The sequence below is a fragment of the Dendrobium catenatum genome, unplaced genomic scaffold (genome assembly GCF_001605985.2).
Source record: "Dendrobium catenatum unplaced genomic scaffold, ASM160598v2 original_scaffold_96786, whole genome shotgun sequence".
In the NCBI taxonomy this organism is placed as follows: Eukaryota; Viridiplantae; Streptophyta; class Magnoliopsida; order Asparagales; family Orchidaceae; genus Dendrobium; species Dendrobium catenatum.
In genome coordinates this window covers 116,606-135,363 of record NW_021415225.1, presented here as the reverse complement: position 1 = coordinate 135,363, position 18,758 = coordinate 116,606, and the positions used below count along the sequence as shown (strand labels likewise).

The following is an 18,758-nucleotide window of genomic DNA, read 5'->3' as shown; positions in this document are numbered from 1 at the left end:
AGGAAAACAAATTATTTAATGCATACAATCAAAAAGGAAATATCTGAACAGTCCCTACATTCAAATTTCCCTCCTAACTCCCTAAAAAATCCTTCCTAAATAGCTTTTCTGGATCTTACGGCTTGTACAGGAGGTAGAACAATTCCGCCTATGTTATGTTGAGCCGGTCCATAAGGGACCGGCTGGACCGGTCTAACATTGACCTGAAACAATTAGGCTTAGACTCATGAGCATAAAAAATTGAATTACTTAATTATATAAGGATGAACTTTTTCCACATGCAGCGTGATATTTACGCTGTTCATCTTTGACTTTCACGTTATGTCTTGTTTTTTTCTTTTTTTTTGTTTTTTTTATTAGAAAATTTAATTAGATTTGAGGGGCTGGCTTTTTTTTTATTGGTTCATTCTTATTATATAGAAAGTTTAACTACTTGAGTACGTTGTAGTGTTTATGAAACGTTCAACACTCTTTTTTTCCATTCATTGAGTATAATATTATTAGCTTGCTAAGTTTTTAAGATAGAACTAATACCTGCATGATAATATCCATCAGTGAATCCAGGTGTGGGTTGGAACTAGCTAAAAGTATGCATGCCTCACATTTCCCCAGTTATGCTAGCAGTTTGTTTTAGTTGCAGTCATCCAACTTGTTTTATACCACACCTTGAATTGAGGAATTCTGTCAAGTTGAATCAGTTGCATTGCAAATGATGCAGGTTCTTACGACCAAATGAATCGATCTGCTATTCCCCAATTGTAATATCTTTTCTCTTTAAGTATTGTACTAAACCCATCTTGCCATTTGACCAATCCAAATAGGCTGCATATTCATTGTTCAGGTTGGTTCATTGGTACTACTGCGGTTAAATTGCGTTCCTAGAACTCAAATTGAGTGTTTAAACTCATGTGAAGGCAGTGTATTGTCTTGGTTAACTTATTTTCTCTCTAGTGCAAAAGGCATAAATTTTCTAAAGGTGTCATAATAAAATATATTGATGATCATCTCTTCTTAATTCTCCAAAGCTTCTAATGAAGTCAAGATGGTTTTTGTTAAGAATGGTATATTTATTGATATTCATCTTCTTGGGCCAAATGGACAAACTTGAGAGCGTGTTTAGCAGCTCTCATGCAACAGGAAGAGGGATTTAGTTCAAGCATTGTATATTTACAACATGGCAATTACCTTTTGATTCTTTTTAACAGTTTGATAGTTCTCATGTTCTACCCATTATGTATTCAGATTAGATGTTGCTGAACAGAGTGGGGAGATTCCTTTTTATTCCGCTGCAGCTCCTCTGGTGACAAGGTACCTAATGGTTTTCAGTACTTGATGGCCTAGCTATGATAACATTGTGTAAATTAATTGAATATTCTATCCTTTGTGGTGGTAGTCTGTTTGCTAGTAGGGAGAATATTGCTTATGCTGACTCGCATATGGAAAGGCACATGATACCTCGGCAATTGGCTTCAGTTATTCAACCTGACTGGCGTGAAGCTTTAGATCTCATTTTGTTGGGCTCTCCTGAACAGGTATATTTGGGCATATGCATGTTTGTGCGTGTGTGAGCAGGTTAAATATTCTATTCTTGCTATCTTTAAAATGTACTTTGTCTTCAATCCTGCTTGTGCATGAAACTTGTTTTTTGCAATGTTAATGCCTTTGGTGATGGAGTGTTCTGGAATGTGAACCTTCTCTTTTTTCCACTGAATTCAGTTGAAAAGTGACAAAACATTGATGCCAATCTACTGGACGTTTTGGGAATGTACTTGCTTGGAATTTGGAAATCTTTATATGCGACACTTCATTTAATTTGACATTAAATTTAAGTGAGGAAATCATGTTAACTAAGGGTGCATTTGGGACGCTGTTTTCGCTGCCGTACGGCAGGAAACGCAGCCGAGTTAAGGTTTGGGGAGACGAGGTCGTGCTCCGTTCTTAAACTTTTTGCGTCCCGCAGCTACTTTTCCCGTCCTGAAGTAGACTCCTGCTTTCGCTGCTTTCCGTTGTTTGAGGGTAAGAGAAAGACGTAAATGCCTTGCGAAATACACCGTATCTTCTTCTTCCTCGCAAAGTTCGGCACTTCATCCATCTCTCCGCACAAGACCGCTCGATCGTTGATGGAAAGAATAATTTCGAAAAAAGAGGCTTACCCATCTCTTCGCACAAGACCGCTCGATCGGTGATGGAAAGAATAATTTCGGAAAAAGTGGCTTACTCGGAGCGCCAGAGCCAGCGAGCAAACCGCGAGAGAAAGCGCGGGCGCTGATGAGTTAACGATTACAGAGAGAAGGGGAGAAATCGACGCCGGCTTCGCAGTGGCCGCGCCATCTGGAGGTGATGGGAGAAAGCGAGACGTCGTCAAAGGAAGGGGATTCGGGCCAAACGCCGGTGTCAAGGACGCCGATGATGACGGAGCCGGAAGCAGCATCGGCGGCACGGAAAGGGGATGAAGGGGAAGAGGGAGAAAGACTGAGGAAGAAAGGGGTGCGAGTGGTGTGGAGACGAATCAAGGGGTCGGGGTGAAGGTGTAGGATGGCAGGGGAGCGGCGAAGGATGCGGAGGTGCCGAGGGAGGCGGCGGCGAAGGCGTGAAGTGCGTCGGAGTAGGAGTAGATCATATAAATTTACCAAAATATTTGATATTTAAGCAATTTTATTTCACTACAATATATGTAAGGTTATAAACGTAATTTGTTTCCATACAGCTGTAGCACAGCAGCTCGACAGTTATACTTCCCAAACAAAATATACTGCTTTCTATACAGTAACTTCAGAACTCAACTTTTTGTACATCAACTTCACAACATGCTTTGCCGACAGCTGCAGTAGTCCCAAACGAAGCCTAAGTCCCAAAGCAAAGTTGGTTGTCTATTATTTTATCTAACAAAGATGCCAGAGTTGTAAATAAGTTTAGCTTGTGCAATTTCTAGGCTTTTCAAGCTTGGCTTGAATATTTATCATCCATGCTCATACCAGCTGGAAGACTTGGGCAATTTTCGTGAATGCTTTGTTGAAGGTCAACTCATATGCAATCTAACAATCCTGAGCTGAGGTTATTTGTTACTCGACTTTCTATTTGGTTGAATGGAAGACGGGAGGAGGGAGTGACTAGAACTTGAGTAGTATGGAGAAGTGAGGAATGTTGGTGGATGCAATAGCTCGCTGTCATTTTCGTTGACTGGGATACAAGAACTCTTTATTCAAAGTTGTTGATGCAAGGGATTGTCAATAAATGCTGTAGTTTAGGGCATGGAAGACTGAGGAGTTAAGGAAATAAGCAAGATAATCTCTATCTGCACCATTTGTGGCCACCAATGCATCCTAGTATGATATGTATAATGAAACACACAAAAAATAAATAATTCATAGGTTATCAGCTCCCAATTTTAGTAAAGATTAATTTCTTTTGATGCAAAAGCTTCAAGCATAATTATTTCATTCTAAACAGTATTATAATTATTGTTAGAATTTTAAATCTTGAATAAAAATTTTGTTCGAATAGAAAATTTACTACAATGTTGATTCTCACACCTCACATAAAGGAATCCAACACATTCAACTTAATAAAAATTTCATCACACACACATAGTAGTTGACTAGTGTTAATCTTGCTCCTTTCTCCATCAAAGAAGTCAACATTGAGATCTTATTTTTGCAAATTTAATGGTGTGATTTAATTTCCATTCCTCACAAACCATTCATCATTTGATTATAAACTAATAGATCTTTATCATCCTCCAAACCTATTTTTTTAATTGTTTATTTGTTGATCTCTTGTTGTATATAATATAAATCAATAAGTTCATCTTTAAAGTAGTCAAATTTCTCTACTTGGCGAACTTGGTATACGTACTTCAATTTTGCTTACACACTTATGATGATCATATGCTATTTGATACTTTATTTGCAAAACCTTATAATTTAGGAGTGTTATCTCCAAATTGAATCCACCATTCATTAATACTTAAAAAACACATTTAACAACAACAACAACATCAAGCCTTTATCCCACTACATGGGGTCAGCTACATGAATCTCTCTATTGTGTCCTGTTAAGAGTTCAATTCTCATTTAAATCTAATAAAGACTTTCTCAATTTTCGGAGTTTTTACATAAACCAATTATTATAACAAAACTTCTTATTTTTTATCTTTTCTTACACATTTTGATTCCACCACCAACTATTTTTATTTTTGGAACTTTTCCTTTTGAAACTCCAAGCACATCATTTGCAATATTCTTAATTTTACTAGTTACTTTTTCTCACATAACATTCGCTTCCTCATGCACAGATAAAATCTTAAGATCTTGAATCTTATTACATCAACAGCAACATCAAGCCTTTGTCCCACTATGTGGGGTCGGCTACATGCGTCCTTTTTCGCCATTGTGTCCGGTTAAAAGTCAAATTCTCATTTAAATATAATAAAGAAATATTATTTCTAATATTTTCTAACCAAGTCTTTTTAAGTCTACCTCTACCTTTCTTAGCATATGTCGAATCTAATATCTCAACTTTCCTAAGGCCTCTGTTTAATGTGACCAAATCATCTAAGGCGATTCTCTCTAATCTTATTGATGTAGAACGAGAAGGGAAAAAAATGGGACATTTGAGATTTGAATTTCTTGCTTTAATTGAGATCAAAATTTTAGGAATAATTAAATCAAATCAAATTCAATTAGAAACGTAATTAGATTTAATTTAAGTAACTTTCTTAAAATAGGCATCTTAAATTAGGAAAGTATTTAAATTCAAAATTACTTAGAATTTGAAATCAAATATTTTCCTAACTTAGATCGTTTGATAAAAGGAAAGTAACAAAGGGGAATTCAGATTTTGGAGGCAAAGAGGTACAAGGGGGGAAGAGGCTGGCAACATTAAAAGGGGGAGGAGAGGTTATGGAAAGAGAATTAAAAAAGGACTTTGATTGGAATCTTAAATTAGGGAGTAATATTTAAATCACATCCAATTAAATAATTAATTTGATCTAATTCAAATACTTTTCTAAAATAAGAATCATAATTTTAGAAACAAAATTCAAATTCAAATTAATTTGAATTTTAAATTTCAATTTGTTACTAAGTTAGAAGGGCTAAAATAGGAAAGGGCTTTGAATGTGAAGGGAGATTTGTAGAGCCAAGGGGAAAGAAGGTGGTCGGCAATTTGGTGAGACTGGCGGCTAGGGAGATTGGCAGGGGGGTGTTGGAGGTGGAGCTAAGGCCATGGGGAGGGAGAAGGGGAGGCCAGTTTTGTGGAAGTGGAAGGGTTTATGGCAGAATCGGCCGGTGGAATATGGAGGATTTTGGCCGGCGATCAAGGGAGGAGGAGAAAAAGATTTAGGAAAAGAAAGATACAACCGCGAGCCTGGACACATCCTGCCGCTGACGGGTACTACGTTTCCATTCACCAAGGGACTTCAGACCACGAGTCCGGACACATCCTGCGGCTGGTAGAAGCTACGAATTCCTCCCATAGAAATCTCACCCAAGGTTCTTCCCAAAGAACACAAGTGCAAACAACTTTTATTACACAAGCAAGGGCCTCTAAATATAGGCCTAAGAAACTAAAACAAGACACATGTTCCTAGGGCTTACATAGGACGACCCTCTTAAGGGTAGAAACAAAAAATTCATAATAAAAATAAAAATTACAAATAACAAATTAAGATAAGGTGGAATGATCTCGGTCGTCGATTGTCGTCTCCTCCTTTGAAAATCTTCATGATCGAATGTCTGCATCATTCTCCAGAGGTGAAAAAGAGCCTAACTCCGTCGAGTCTACACCCCGAGTAACCATGCTCTGATACCAAACTGATGTAGAACAAGAAGGGAAAAAAAGGGGACATTTGAGATTTGAATTTCTTGCTTTAATTGAGATCAAAATATTATTAATAATTAAATCAAATCATATCCAATTAGAAACCTATTTAGATTTAATTTAACTAAATTTCCTAAAATAGGCTATCTTAAATTAGGAAAGTATTTCAAATTCAAAATTACTTAGAATTTGAAATCAAATATTTTCCTATCTTAGATCGTTTGATAAAAGGAAAGTAACCAAAGGTGAATTCAAATTTTGGAGGCAAAGGGGGGAAGGAGGCTAGCGGCATTTAGGGGTGTCAATTTCGGGTCACGGGTCGGGTTCAGGTCGAACCTGAAACTGACCCGGTACTATTTGGGTTAACCCGAACCCGACCCGTTTCTATAAACGGGTTGGTTTTCCGGACTCGAACCCGACCCGCTTCGGGTTCGGGTCTGGGTCAACCCGACCCGACCCGAATGACCCGATTCGGGTTAAAAAAAGGGTCAAATTCTGCTTTTCGTGTCAAGAACGGGTCAATCTCGGGTTTACGGGTCAAAAACGGGTCAATTTTGGGTTGACTGGTCAACTCGAACCCGACCCGATTTTTGAAACTGGTCGAATTATTGAACCTGAACCTGACCCGTTTCGGGTTCGGGTCAACCCAAACCCGAAATTTTCGGGTCGGGTTCGGGTCGGGTCCAATATTGACACCCCTAGCGGCATTAAAAGGGGAAGGAGGGGTTATGGAAAGAGAATTAAAAAAGGACTTTGATTGGAACCTTAAATTAGGGAGTAATATTTAAACCGCATCCAATTAAATAATTAACTTGACCTAATTCAAACACTTTCCTAAAATAAGAATCTTAATTTTAGAAACAAAATTCAAATTCAAATTAATTTGAATTTTAAATTTCAATTTGTTACTAAGTTAGAAGGCTAAAATTGGAAAGAGCTTTGAATGTGAAGGGAGATTTGTGGAGCCAAGGGGAAAGAAGGTGGTCGGCAATTTGGTGAGACTGGCGGCTAGGGAGGTTGGCCGCCAGGGGGGTTGGTGTTGGAGGTGTAGCTAAGGCCGTGTGGAGGGAGAAGGGGAGGCCGGTTTTGTGGAAGTTGAAGGGTTTATGAGAGAATCGACCAATGGAATGTGGGGGATTTTGTCCCGCGGTCAAGGGAGGAGGAGAAAAAGATTTATAAAAAGAACGATACAATCACGAGCCCGGACACATCCTGCAGGTGACGGGTACTATGTTGCCCTTCATCGAAGGAATTTAGGCCACGAGCTCGGACACATCCTGCAGCTGGTGGAAGCTACGAATTCCTCCCATAGGAATCTCACCCAAGATTCATCCCAAAGAACACAAGTGCAAACACAAAATTTTATTAATCATTCAACCTTTTATTACACAAGTAAATGCCTATATATATAGTCCTAAGAAACTAAAACAATATACATATGCTCCTAGGGCTTATTACATAGGACGACCCTCTTAAGTAAGGGTAAAAACGAAAAATTCATAATGAAACTAAAAATTACAAATAACAAATTAAGATAAGGCGGAATGATCTCAGTCGTCAATCGTCGTCTCCTCCTTTGAAAATCTTAATGATCGGATGTCCGCATCACTTATCTTCCACTGGAGCTACTCCAACCTTTTCAAGTATATGCTCATTTTGTATCCTATCTCTAAGGGTCAAGACACTCATCCACCTAAGCATTCTCATCTATGCAACACTTAACTTAGTATTATGCTTCTCTTTTAGTGGCCAACATTCGGCACCATAAATCATTGCAAGTCTCACCACCATCTTGAATCTTACTCTCAAAAATATTTTTATTAGTGTTCTTTAAATGCCCCCCTCTAATCTTAGAACAATGTTTTACTATATTTTTCATATTCCGCTCCTTCATCTTAAAGTTCAAAATTAATAAGTGATGTTGGGTACATAAATTTTCACTCTGAATAACCTTACAATCTTTGCGATATAAACAATCTATTTTTCTTATAAGAAAATAATCAATCTAAGTTTTATTATATTCATTCTTATAAGTGATGATGTGCTCATCTTTTTTCTTAAATAAGGTATTAGCAATTACAAAATCATAAGCTATAAAAAAAATTTAATATAGTTATACCACCTTCATTAGTCGCTCCAAACTCATAATCATCATGAATACTTTTAAAATTTTCTACCTCTCTACCAACATGTGCATTTAAATCTCCTCCTATAAAACTCTTTCTTTAAGAGGTGCCTTTTGAATTAATTATTCTAAGTAATTTCAAATTTTTAATTTTAAACAAATATTCAAATCTACTTAAGGAGCATAAACATTTATAATACTAATAATCTTACCATCAATAATTATTTTGAAAGCTATAATTATGTCTTCAATTCTATCAATTTTTATAACATTATCTTTTAAACTCTGATCTATAATCACACGTACACCCTTTCTAGTACAACTTTTACCAGAATATCAAATTTTAAATTCTAAACTATCAATCTTCTTAGCTTTCTCTTCAACCCATTTAGTTTCCTAAATGCATACAATTTTTATGTTCCTATGAATCATAATATCAATTAATTCTATTAATTTACCTATAAGAGAACCTACATTCCAAGATTTTATTCGAATTCTAGTTTCATGGATTAGCTTCTTTGCCTACATTCGTCCATGATATAGGAGCACTTGCCTATTTAACACAGCACCCAGGGTCGATGCAGCGACCTTTGCGCACTTCTCGCTGTATTTAGGCCAGATAGCGTGTCACTTCTAGGGAATTAACACAATGTATTAAAAGATTCATGTCATTATTATTCGACAAGTTTTACGCTGATTATAGACTGCCTAACGCAACCCTTCACTTTTCTCATGTAGGTCTTGGGACCTGACAATGTTAAAAAAACACAATTAACATGGTATATAAATTTTGTGGAACTTAAACATTAAATTTTACAGTGTTTTGGGGAATATTTGCTATTTTATTTTTGTTTGTTGTAATCTAAAGAAGTCATATTTCTAAATGGTGCAATTGGAAGCCTTTGGCTTTTTGGTTTAGTCAGCAAATTAATCCATTTGTAAAATTGTACTGACCAAATTTGATATTTGGATTGGTTGACTTGTTCTTAGGCTATTGATATTGAGGATCCAAACAGTAGCCATTGGCATGCAACTACTGATGCAGTTGAAGCTCCAATTTCTTATACATGATTTCTCAAATTTCATTTTTGCTGGACTCATCTCTTCTATTTTGTGCTATCAACAACTTTGCCTCATACATTGCATTATAAATGAAGCCCATCATTGCCTTGTCTCTGCTTCAACCAATCTTCAACCATGAACGATAGTTGTAATAGCATTAGTAATACTTAACCAAAATCTATCCCTACAAACAATCTTCCTAGCATCTTTATTTTTAGGTTTGTTAGCCAAATTTCATTTAACCCACTGTGTGGAGGTGAATATAGTCTATAAAGATTATCTTGCTTCTAGTATGCTTTATAGAGTTGAATATGCTATAGGAAATCTAGTAGCCTAAAAAGTTTACCTTGCTTCTAATTTGCTTTGTAGAGTTGAGTTTGCTGTAAGAAATCTAGTAGCTGCAAGTATGAAAAATTCATTCTTAGAAAACTTCCACATTAAAACCAAAACTCAACTATAATTATAAATGAACATGTTAATCTTTTTAGCTTTAGGCAAGGCATTGTTCTATTGAGTCAGTCTCCAAAATTTTCAAGGATTAAATCAATGCAATGTGTAATACATGAACTCCCGTAAATGTGCTCTCTTCTTTATCAACTTATTTCTCATTGTCGTGTAAGCACTAATGTTGTCAATAACAATTTGGACCACTAAGTGATGTGAAACAATCCATGCGAAAGTGATTTGCTTAAAGAACCCTCAAGTGAGGGTAGAAATGGAAAAGTACAAATAACAAATAAAATACATGAAAATAAATAGACACGATCGTAGCCGTTGATCTTCGATGTCCTCATCACTAAGTGCTCTCCAATCTTCATTACTTCATCAGTAGGTTTGAAAATGTACTTTAATTCCTTCACCTGATTTGATACTTCAACAACTAAGTTAAGAAAAATAGTACTATTGGGATTGCCTATTAGAATGTTGATCGAGCTCCTATCTTTAATATTAGACCAACCATTAGACATAATTGTAACTTCAGTCTATGTCCAAGTTCTCTTGATCTCCTCAATAACTTTCTCGATGTTATTCACTTTCCCCTTCGATATATAAATTCTGAGCTCATACATGGAATGAGATTTAAGGCCTTGATTATAGGAACCAATAGAATGAATCATGTAAACATAGGATGGGGAAGTTACCACATTAAATGGAATTGTATTTTAATGGAAGAATCTTCCAATATCCATATAGACATGCTTGCGAACTTCTCTTACATATTGTGGAGATAATCGATTGGCTGTCCTTGTATCATTTTCTTTTCATCCTCCACATTCATCATATATTGATCTATGGGTCCCCCTTAATCTCTTTTGAATTTGCTATCAACTCTATCATCAAATTTTCATTGTGTCTAATGTTTTGACATGGTCATTTTATTATGTAAGCTTTAATCTCCTCATACACTTTAATAAATGGTGCAACACTTTTATGACAACTAGAAATATGTTCTTTCATTCTTGTTACAACACTTTTAACCACTTTATCGTAATTATTGTTCTTCAAATAGATGTATGTTTTTTCTCTCCCTCCAATATCTTGGACATGCCATTCTGGCATCCCTTCATTTATTCTTTGTGAGAACAATTTCTTTTTGCTTTGTTGATAAGCTAAACTATGGCTTAGGTATATTTTGATTTCATGCTTATTATTGCGTGGCGTTGATCGTGCAAGAGGTGCACCATGGCTTTTGTGATTGATGAAAGATTTAAAGAGAAGTAATTTAAGAATTTTAAGGCATGGAGACTTGGAACATATTCAATGGTTTAGACTCTAACGAATTCATAAAAGCGAACTTTTGTTATTAGCTTGATGGCGGCCATGTGTGAGCAAGACATTTGCGTTGAAGGCCATGTGTGAGCAAGACATTTGCGTTCTTCAACGTTTGTTCCATTTCTGAGCTTTCCATCTTAACCCTAGGAGGTTCATGTCTAGTGAAAATCAAGCCTGAGTGGTTTTAATGCTATGAATGGAAGTGAAGCTCTTTACGCTGTATTTGAAGTCATAGAAGGTCATTGGTTTATAAATACAATTTTGAATGGCAATGTTCATTAGGAGGAGACTAGTCTAGTGATGCTTAAAGATATTTGTATACTTGTTTCCGTGTTTTAATGTGTTACTGAGTCTGTTACTAGCAAGTAGTGCCACTTTTGTGACCAGCTGATTTAGTATTCGAGCTTGAAATGTTCTTCATGCTCAGAACTTTACCTATGAGCTCGACTGGCACACTATCTTGGACATGCCATTGTGGCATCTGATCATTTTTCTTTGTGAAAACAAAATTAATGACTTTGTTGACTGGCTAAGCTACGACCATATTTTTGATTTCGTGCTATTATTGAATATTGATCGACTTTGACCATGCATGTGGTGCACCAAAGCTTTTGTGATTGTTGGCAGATTTCATGAGAATATTTAACTACTATACTATATACTACTACTATTGATGAGGGCATCAGATTTCGACATGTGTACCATCGCCGGGGACGACGATCGACGGCCCTGATTCAGAGTCTTTATCTGTGATGATTTAGTTTTCTTCTATTAGTTTATTTCTTGTTTTCCGTTTGTACCCCTATGAGGGATGTATCACCTATTGGAGCCCAAAGGACATTTTAGACTTTATGCTTTTATTTTTCAGTCAGCCTATATATAAGGCTTGTATCATTGTATTTGGATTATTGATGATGATGAATGAAAATTTCTACTTTTGATCTCTTTGTGAGTTCTTATTTTCAAGGATCTCTTAGTGAGTTCCTTTCATGAGATCTCTTTGTGAGTTCTCCGGGTATTAGTTTTCCTCGATCTACATCTCATCCACGAGCACGCCATCCACACCTCAATTGGAGTGAAGTCGGACCACTAGCCTTGAAGTTGCCGCCGCCCAGCAGGGTTTTGCTCAGATCCGCCGGCTACTGTGGCTGAAATCTCCCGCCGGTCAGCCTTTCTAGGTTCTTGGCCACGGGTCCAACCCCTCTCGTGCAGCCTTCTTCCCTCCCTCCACCGCTCCTCAACCCCAGCACACAGCCACCCGTGAAATCCCATCTCTTTTTCTCCAGAAAACCGAAAATTTCCATGCAGCCTGCTGACCGTTACATGCTGTTTGGTCCAGGCCGTGGATATCAAGTTTTCAATGCTTGAGCAATTATTCTTTCAATCAGCCAATACAGCACTTAACTCTAGCATATATTTGTAAATTGAAAATTCCACTGAGGCGTGATCACTTACCAAAAATAAACCCTTGATTTCAGCCCTTATCATTAAGGAATTTCATAGCCAAATTGAAATTCAAACCGTGGCTTTATACGGGTGCTCATAAAAGGAAGTTTCCTTTTATTGGGGGCTGAATTTCCTGCAGATTTTAACTTAAATCTGCTCCTTAAATCTGCTGGGGCCCACTTAATTAACCCCTTTAATTAATCCTGTCACCGCCCCACCCTTCCCCTTTTGGAATTAATTTGAATTCTCAAGTTTATTCCCTCTTATTCACCCAATAACTGAAATAATTTCAGATTTCCTGCACTAATCTGAATTGACCTCCTAAGCCACTCCACCACACCCGTCCCTCCCCAAGTTCTACCGCCGGCTCCCCTCTCCCTTGCCTCAGCCGCCGCCCCACCTGCCCTCCTTGGGAGATTTTCCTTGCGGCGACCATCCGGCTCCACTCCAAGGATGCATGGACGAACCCGAGTGGAACTACGGGTTTGAATACGACGACCACGGACGAGTAGACATCCTCCGATCCACTTTCTTTGACGTCGGATTCGACTTCGACGACACCGTCGAGGAGTATTTAGCCCGGATCGTACCCACTCTAATAGAGACCGTCGACGATCATTTTTCAGAGTACACTTGGATCATTGAAGGCCGTCATCTTCCACCACCTCCCCGACCCGCGCCGACCTCTTCCTCCCTACGGATCTACGGCGCCCTCGCTCTAGGAGTGATCTCATCCATCGTGTGGTTCTTCTTCTCCCAACAAGCCTAGGAGTAGGTAAATGAGAGCGGCCTCAAGGTGAGACGATCGCTTTGTTAACTTTGGGATTCTAGTTGTTCTCCTCATTTGCTTTACATTTATTAAAGTCGTTATTTTCTTGGTCTTGCTAATTTAGTTGTAAGTGCTTGCCTAATCATAGTTAACAACTAAGAATTTCTAAAAGCAAGAATTGGGAACAAGATTAAGTTTGCAATTATCATACTTGAATAATCCTTTTGTTAAATTTCTAAAACTCAAATCCTGGATTTACATCAACTATACTACTACACTACTATATACTACTATACTATATACTACTATACTACTATATACTATACTATACTATATTCTATACAATACTATATGCTACTATACTATATACTACTATACTATACTATATATTATACTACTATATACTATACTACTATATAAACTCATGATCGTAGCCGTCGATCTCCGGCGTCTCCTCATGGTACACGTGTCGAAAATGCTGACGATGTCCTCATCATATATATTCCATATCCTGTGTCAGTATATACGTGCTTCATTATTCCCTTCCATTGTTGTTGCTTATTGCTATTTTTTATTTTCTTACCATGAATTGGTTTCTTTGGATTTCAAGTTGAGCATTCTGTTAAATTATTTGTTGATGCTATACTTTCTGTTGAAGAATGACCGTCAAAAATTGGTTTGCGAATCCAACCTTAAATGGTTTTCTAAGGATGCAATAGCTACTGATGGTGATAAGTTGATCATATGGTCTGACATCGGTTTTTCTTTGGTGCAGTCAGTTGAAGGCATGAAAGTTGTGTGCCATGAATTGACTCAAGCTGCAAATGATCCTGATAGTAATTTAAATGAAGATCTTGTTAAGGAGATTGATAGATTAGTTTCCTGCTTAGCCACCATGGTATTTGATAGCTCTCGCCTAATAAGTGTTTCTTAATTCCTTCAACACTTTTCTAACAAAGTTTATTGCAGGTCCCCAGGACTTTTAACTTCAGCTTTTCTGGAGCTTCTTCAAGATCATGTAAATATGTTTTAAATACGCTGATGCAGGTGCCTCCTTGTTTCCATAAAATGTTCTTATTGAAAGAATGCAATAAATATTGGCCATTATTTCTTAGGTAGCCTATTTGAATATTCTTTTATTTACAGACTTTCCAGATCAAACGGCTTGCTCATGCTGCAAAGGAAAGCACCCTAGACAACCTAATCACTGAGCTACTTCTTTGGCTTCTAGATGAAAGAGTTCCTTTGATGGATGAAGGCAGTCAGTTGCTTAAAGCACTCAATGTCCTAATGCTAAAGATTTTGGTTGGTCTTTTGCTTACTTTCTATGCTACTTGATTGTTTTGTCCACATGTTTATGTCATGACTATTATTTGTACTTGACCCAGGACAATGCTGAGCGTACATCATCGTTTGTCGTGTTGATAAGGTTGTTGAGACCTTTAGATCCTTCCAGGTGGCCGTCTCCTGCATCAACTGAAACCCTTGCCAATAGAAATCAAAAGTTTTCCGATCTAGTTGTTAAGTGTCTTATCAAATTAACTAAGGTGATGAACAAGTATTGTCTAACCCCAACAAGTAATTCTAATTCTTGTATCCTTGGATAGAGTTATTGATGCAATCAGTGACTCCAGGTACTCCAGAGCACGATATTTGATGTTGATCTTGACCGAGTTCTTCATATTATTCACGTGTATTTGCAAGAGCTTGGGATGGAGGAGATACGAAAGAGGTAATTATTGCTTGGAGTTAATCTATATCCCTCTCTTTTATCTTCTTTGAGATTTTTGTTCTTCTTCTTTCTGGCTCAACTTTTCACAATACTTACCTGGAGCTTCTTAGGGCTGGAGCTGATGATAAACCACTACGAATGGTTAAAACTGTTCTGCATGAACTTGTAAAACTCCGTGGAACAGCTATCAAGGGTCACCTTTCGATGGTACCCATAGACTCAGAGCCTCAGCCTATTATTCTTGCTTATATTGACCTGAATCTACAGGTAATTACGTTGAAAAAAGCTCCTTTCTGAATTTCACTTTTTTCCTGAATTTGTATGTTTCTACGATACATTGTGGAGTCTGTTCTATTAGATGTAGTGCTACTTAGTTGTTTCTGACAGAAACAAAAACTTTCTGAAGTTCACGATTTCAAAAATGGCAAAATTTAAGCAATGCATTCTAATTAAAAACTAATTTGGTAAATGTTTATTCTTTCATTTCAGACTCTTGCAGCTGCTAGAATGCTGACACCAACAGGCCCCATAGGGCAAACTCATTGGGGTGACGCTGTTTCAAACAACACTACAGCCACAACACATTCTACTGATGCTCAATTGAAGGTTCCATTTCTGCGTTTAAATAGTTACTTGTGGCCATTTGCAGCTGTGTTTTAGATAAATCTGGACAAGAGCTGTAGCATAATCATTTTAGGACTATCTGTTGCTCTAAATTTGTTTATTTGAACAACTTCATAACAGCAAGAGCTGGCTGCTGTATTTAAGAAGATCGGGGACAAACAAACATGCACCATTGGCCTTTATGAACTATATCGAATAACTCAGTTGTACCCTAAGGTAAGAGGTGGAAAGAAGGGGTGATTTGCATGTAATGGAGCAAGTAACTGAAATCAAATCATCAGCCACCTTTTTTTTCATTACTGTTTTGTAGGTTGATATATTTGCTCAGCTCCAGAATGCAAGTGAGGCTTTTCGAACATACATCAGAGATGGATTGGCCCAGGTCATCTATATGAATCTCTCTAATTATAATTATTATAACTTGAACTGTAGGATGGTCTTCCTTAATTTTTAATCAACCTTTGCATCCTGAAGATGGAAAAGAATGCAGCAGCTGGCAGAATGCCATCAAGCCTCCCAATCTCAACTCCACCTCCATTATCCATGAATGCTTCTTCTCCAAAATTTGGTGCCGTTTCTCCTGTTCACACCAAATCAATCGGTGTAAAACCTGATAACAACTCCGGCTTGCCAGTGTCATATAGTGAGGATGATGTTGCTGCTGCAGGAACCACGTTCAAAAGCAATAGCAATTTTGGAGAGGATCGAATTGATAGATTTTCATCAGGTGGCTTCTCTCAACCATCCTTATGTTATTGAGCGAACACTTAGGCTTTTTTTGGTTATTCGGTAATTTTGTAAAAGCAGTTTTAAGAAATATTAGTTCAGAAAAAGGAGTTTTCTAACTGAGAAAGCACATATAAAAAGTTTTCTCAAAACAACTTATTGGGAACGTGGTTTGAGGAACCAAACAGTAAAGAAGAAATAACTTTACCATTTTAAAAAGGATTAAGCACAAAAAACGCCCAATCAAACTAGGCCTTAAACATTCCACAAGCTCAATTCCACTCATCCATGCACATAGAATGTCATTAAGGACTTATTTGATTGCTTCACTGGCTTATGTTTTGAAAAATGATGATTTTATTGACTTTTGATTAAAATTTAAACCATTACATTTGAGTGAGTTCTATGGAAGTTTGTGAGTCTGATATTATTTTGACATTGTAATGGATACAGCTCCGGCAATAACGACAGGTACATTGGATGCCATTAGAGAAAGAATGAAGAGCATTCAAGCAGCCGCTGCCGCCAGTAATGCGGAAATTGGTGTCCGTCCATTGATAGCAGTGAATGGCAACTTGCAGAATGGAGCTGAAGAAGCAGATGGAGAACCAGAACCTCTGGCACAGACCACTGTGCTTCCCATGGATGAGAAAGCATTATCTGGACTTCAGGCTCGGATGGAAAGACTAAAGAATGGTGCATTGGAACCTCTTTAATGCATTGATTTTTATTTTTATTTTTTTTCTTGAAAATTTTTATGGGGCTTATATTCTTGTATAGCAAACAAACTTGAGGCTTGATGGAATCTTTGATTCACTAATATTTTGCGGTTTTTTAGGGTTTAGTGCTACATATTCATGATCACTTACAGTATTTTCTTGTCATGAACATGTTCTTATTCTTGAGTATATAGGTTCTCTGTATTTTTTTCTCTGGGAAATGAGCACTTACCGTTGTTCTCCACAAAGATTTATAGCTGATTGAAGGTATGTTTGAGATGGTTGTAATTTTTTATAAAGATTATTATTGAGCTGAGATAGAGAAAATAATTTTTTTTTCAAAATTGCTGTAGAAAATAATTTTTTAATATATATTTTTTTAAATCACTGGCCAAATAGAAATTTTAGTTCTGATTTGAGAAATAAAATAATAAAAAAAATTGTCGCAAACAAAACCTACATTTTATTGAAACAGAGGCAAAGTCAGTTGCATGGCATTTTGGATAAGATGATTCTTATAAAATATTTTGAGTTGATCATCTCAGCTATGAAGTTTTTTCGAGAGGAATCTACAGTCTTAGGCTTCATTTGGGACGGTTTTTTTATTGCTTTTTAAAACGGAGTTTTAGTAAAAAATAAAAAAAAAATATATACTAAAACTCCGTTTTTTAAAGCAATAAAAAAACCGTCCCAAATGAAACCTTATGATGTTTTTGGGACATCGGTAATTGTAGGTTGTAAAATTGTTTTACAGAGATTGCTTTTTTAAAGTTTTGTAAAAAATTATTATAGTTTGTTTGAATATTATAATTATCGAGTTATTGTGTTGCAGTTATATGCGAGCAAAGTAAGTGATGGGAAAATCCTAACGAAAGGAATCAAAGATGTATTGTAGGCAAATGTCACTACGTTAAACAGGTGCTAGATCTGAACCGTTTCACAAGGATTGCGTCGTCGCGGCCATCGTCACCTAAGCTATGGTAGCTGTTGCAACATGGTTGCGAGATGACATCGTTGATGACGAGGGAGTTTAGAAATGATCGAGCGCTATCAAACAAATGGGGGTATTTATAGCATTTTTACCTTTCGAAATTGCGGAAAGCGATAGACTGAGGGAGGCAGTGAAAGGCCGCAATGCCTCAAACGAGCATTTAACAATTTTTTATAAAGCAAAGCAGTGATGAAGCCGTCCCAACTGGACCCTTAGTTGGTAGCCCTCGTGCTGATAATTGCAGGCACAAATGCAATTGTACAAGTAGGGTTTATGAAGCAACAAGAAAAGATAGACTTTAATTATATTGTAAAGCTAAAAGCTACGATGGTTTTATATGCCTGTATTAAAATGATGAAGATTCTAGTTTAAAATTTTATTTGAGACATCTTTCATATTATTTTTTAAATAATTTTTTAGTATAAATTTTTTTTAAAAGAAGTGGACCAAAAGTTTTTTTAAACGAAACCTAAATATTAAAAATTATCAATTACAACAGTTAGATAATTGGGGTCAACCTGATGGTTTGGGACTTCGGGACAATGAAACTCTGCAATACACTTCTGCTGTACTTATTCATTAAAAAAAAGGAAGATTTACATACATATCAACTAATACTATTCTATTTACATATTTAATACCTAAAATTTTAATATTACATACATACCACCCATAGTTCATTTTCATATCAAATATGAGTGATAAAAATGAAATATATGAGTGGTAGGAAAGAAATATAAGTGGTATATTTGATATTAAAATAATATATGGTGGTATGCATGTAATATTAAATTTTTTGGTGTTAGATTTGTATATAGGATGTTATAAAGTGGTATGTATGTAAATTTCCCTAAAAAAAAAGTCTTTTTTGCTTTAACTGCTAGAAAGTTTATTTTTTTATTTTTTATTTTTTGTTTTGTAAAATGATGGTCACGCAGCTAATTTCATTAAAATTAAATGTAGCTACAAAT

The 18,758-nt window shown here is 36.6% G+C and overlaps 1 protein-coding gene across 3 annotated transcripts in view; it reads left to right on the top strand.

Annotated features, from left to right (window-relative positions):
* LOC110109013 (protein MOR1) overlaps window positions 1-17,010 on the top strand; it is a 93,950-nt gene extending 76,940 nt beyond the window's left edge. For all 3 annotated transcript variants that reach the window (XM_020839905.2, XM_020839904.2, XM_020839903.2), the window contains exons 42-54: window positions 1,243-1,308; window positions 1,394-1,532; window positions 13,771-13,893; window positions 13,965-14,042; window positions 14,142-14,300; window positions 14,384-14,542; window positions 14,630-14,727; window positions 14,838-14,994; window positions 15,217-15,333; window positions 15,472-15,567; window positions 15,662-15,733; window positions 15,826-16,078; window positions 16,531-17,010. In XM_020839905.2, coding sequence (XP_020695564.1) covers window positions 1,243-1,308; window positions 1,394-1,532; window positions 13,771-13,893; window positions 13,965-14,042; window positions 14,142-14,300; window positions 14,384-14,542; window positions 14,630-14,727; window positions 14,838-14,994; window positions 15,217-15,333; window positions 15,472-15,567; window positions 15,662-15,733; window positions 15,826-16,078; window positions 16,531-16,793 — 1,780 coding nt within the window. In that variant the 3' untranslated portion in view covers window positions 16,794-17,010. The remainder of the gene's footprint in view (window positions 1-1,242; window positions 1,309-1,393; window positions 1,533-13,770; window positions 13,894-13,964; window positions 14,043-14,141; window positions 14,301-14,383; window positions 14,543-14,629; window positions 14,728-14,837; window positions 14,995-15,216; window positions 15,334-15,471; window positions 15,568-15,661; window positions 15,734-15,825; window positions 16,079-16,530) is intronic.
* The last annotated feature ends 1,748 nt before the right edge of the window (window positions 17,011-18,758 follow it).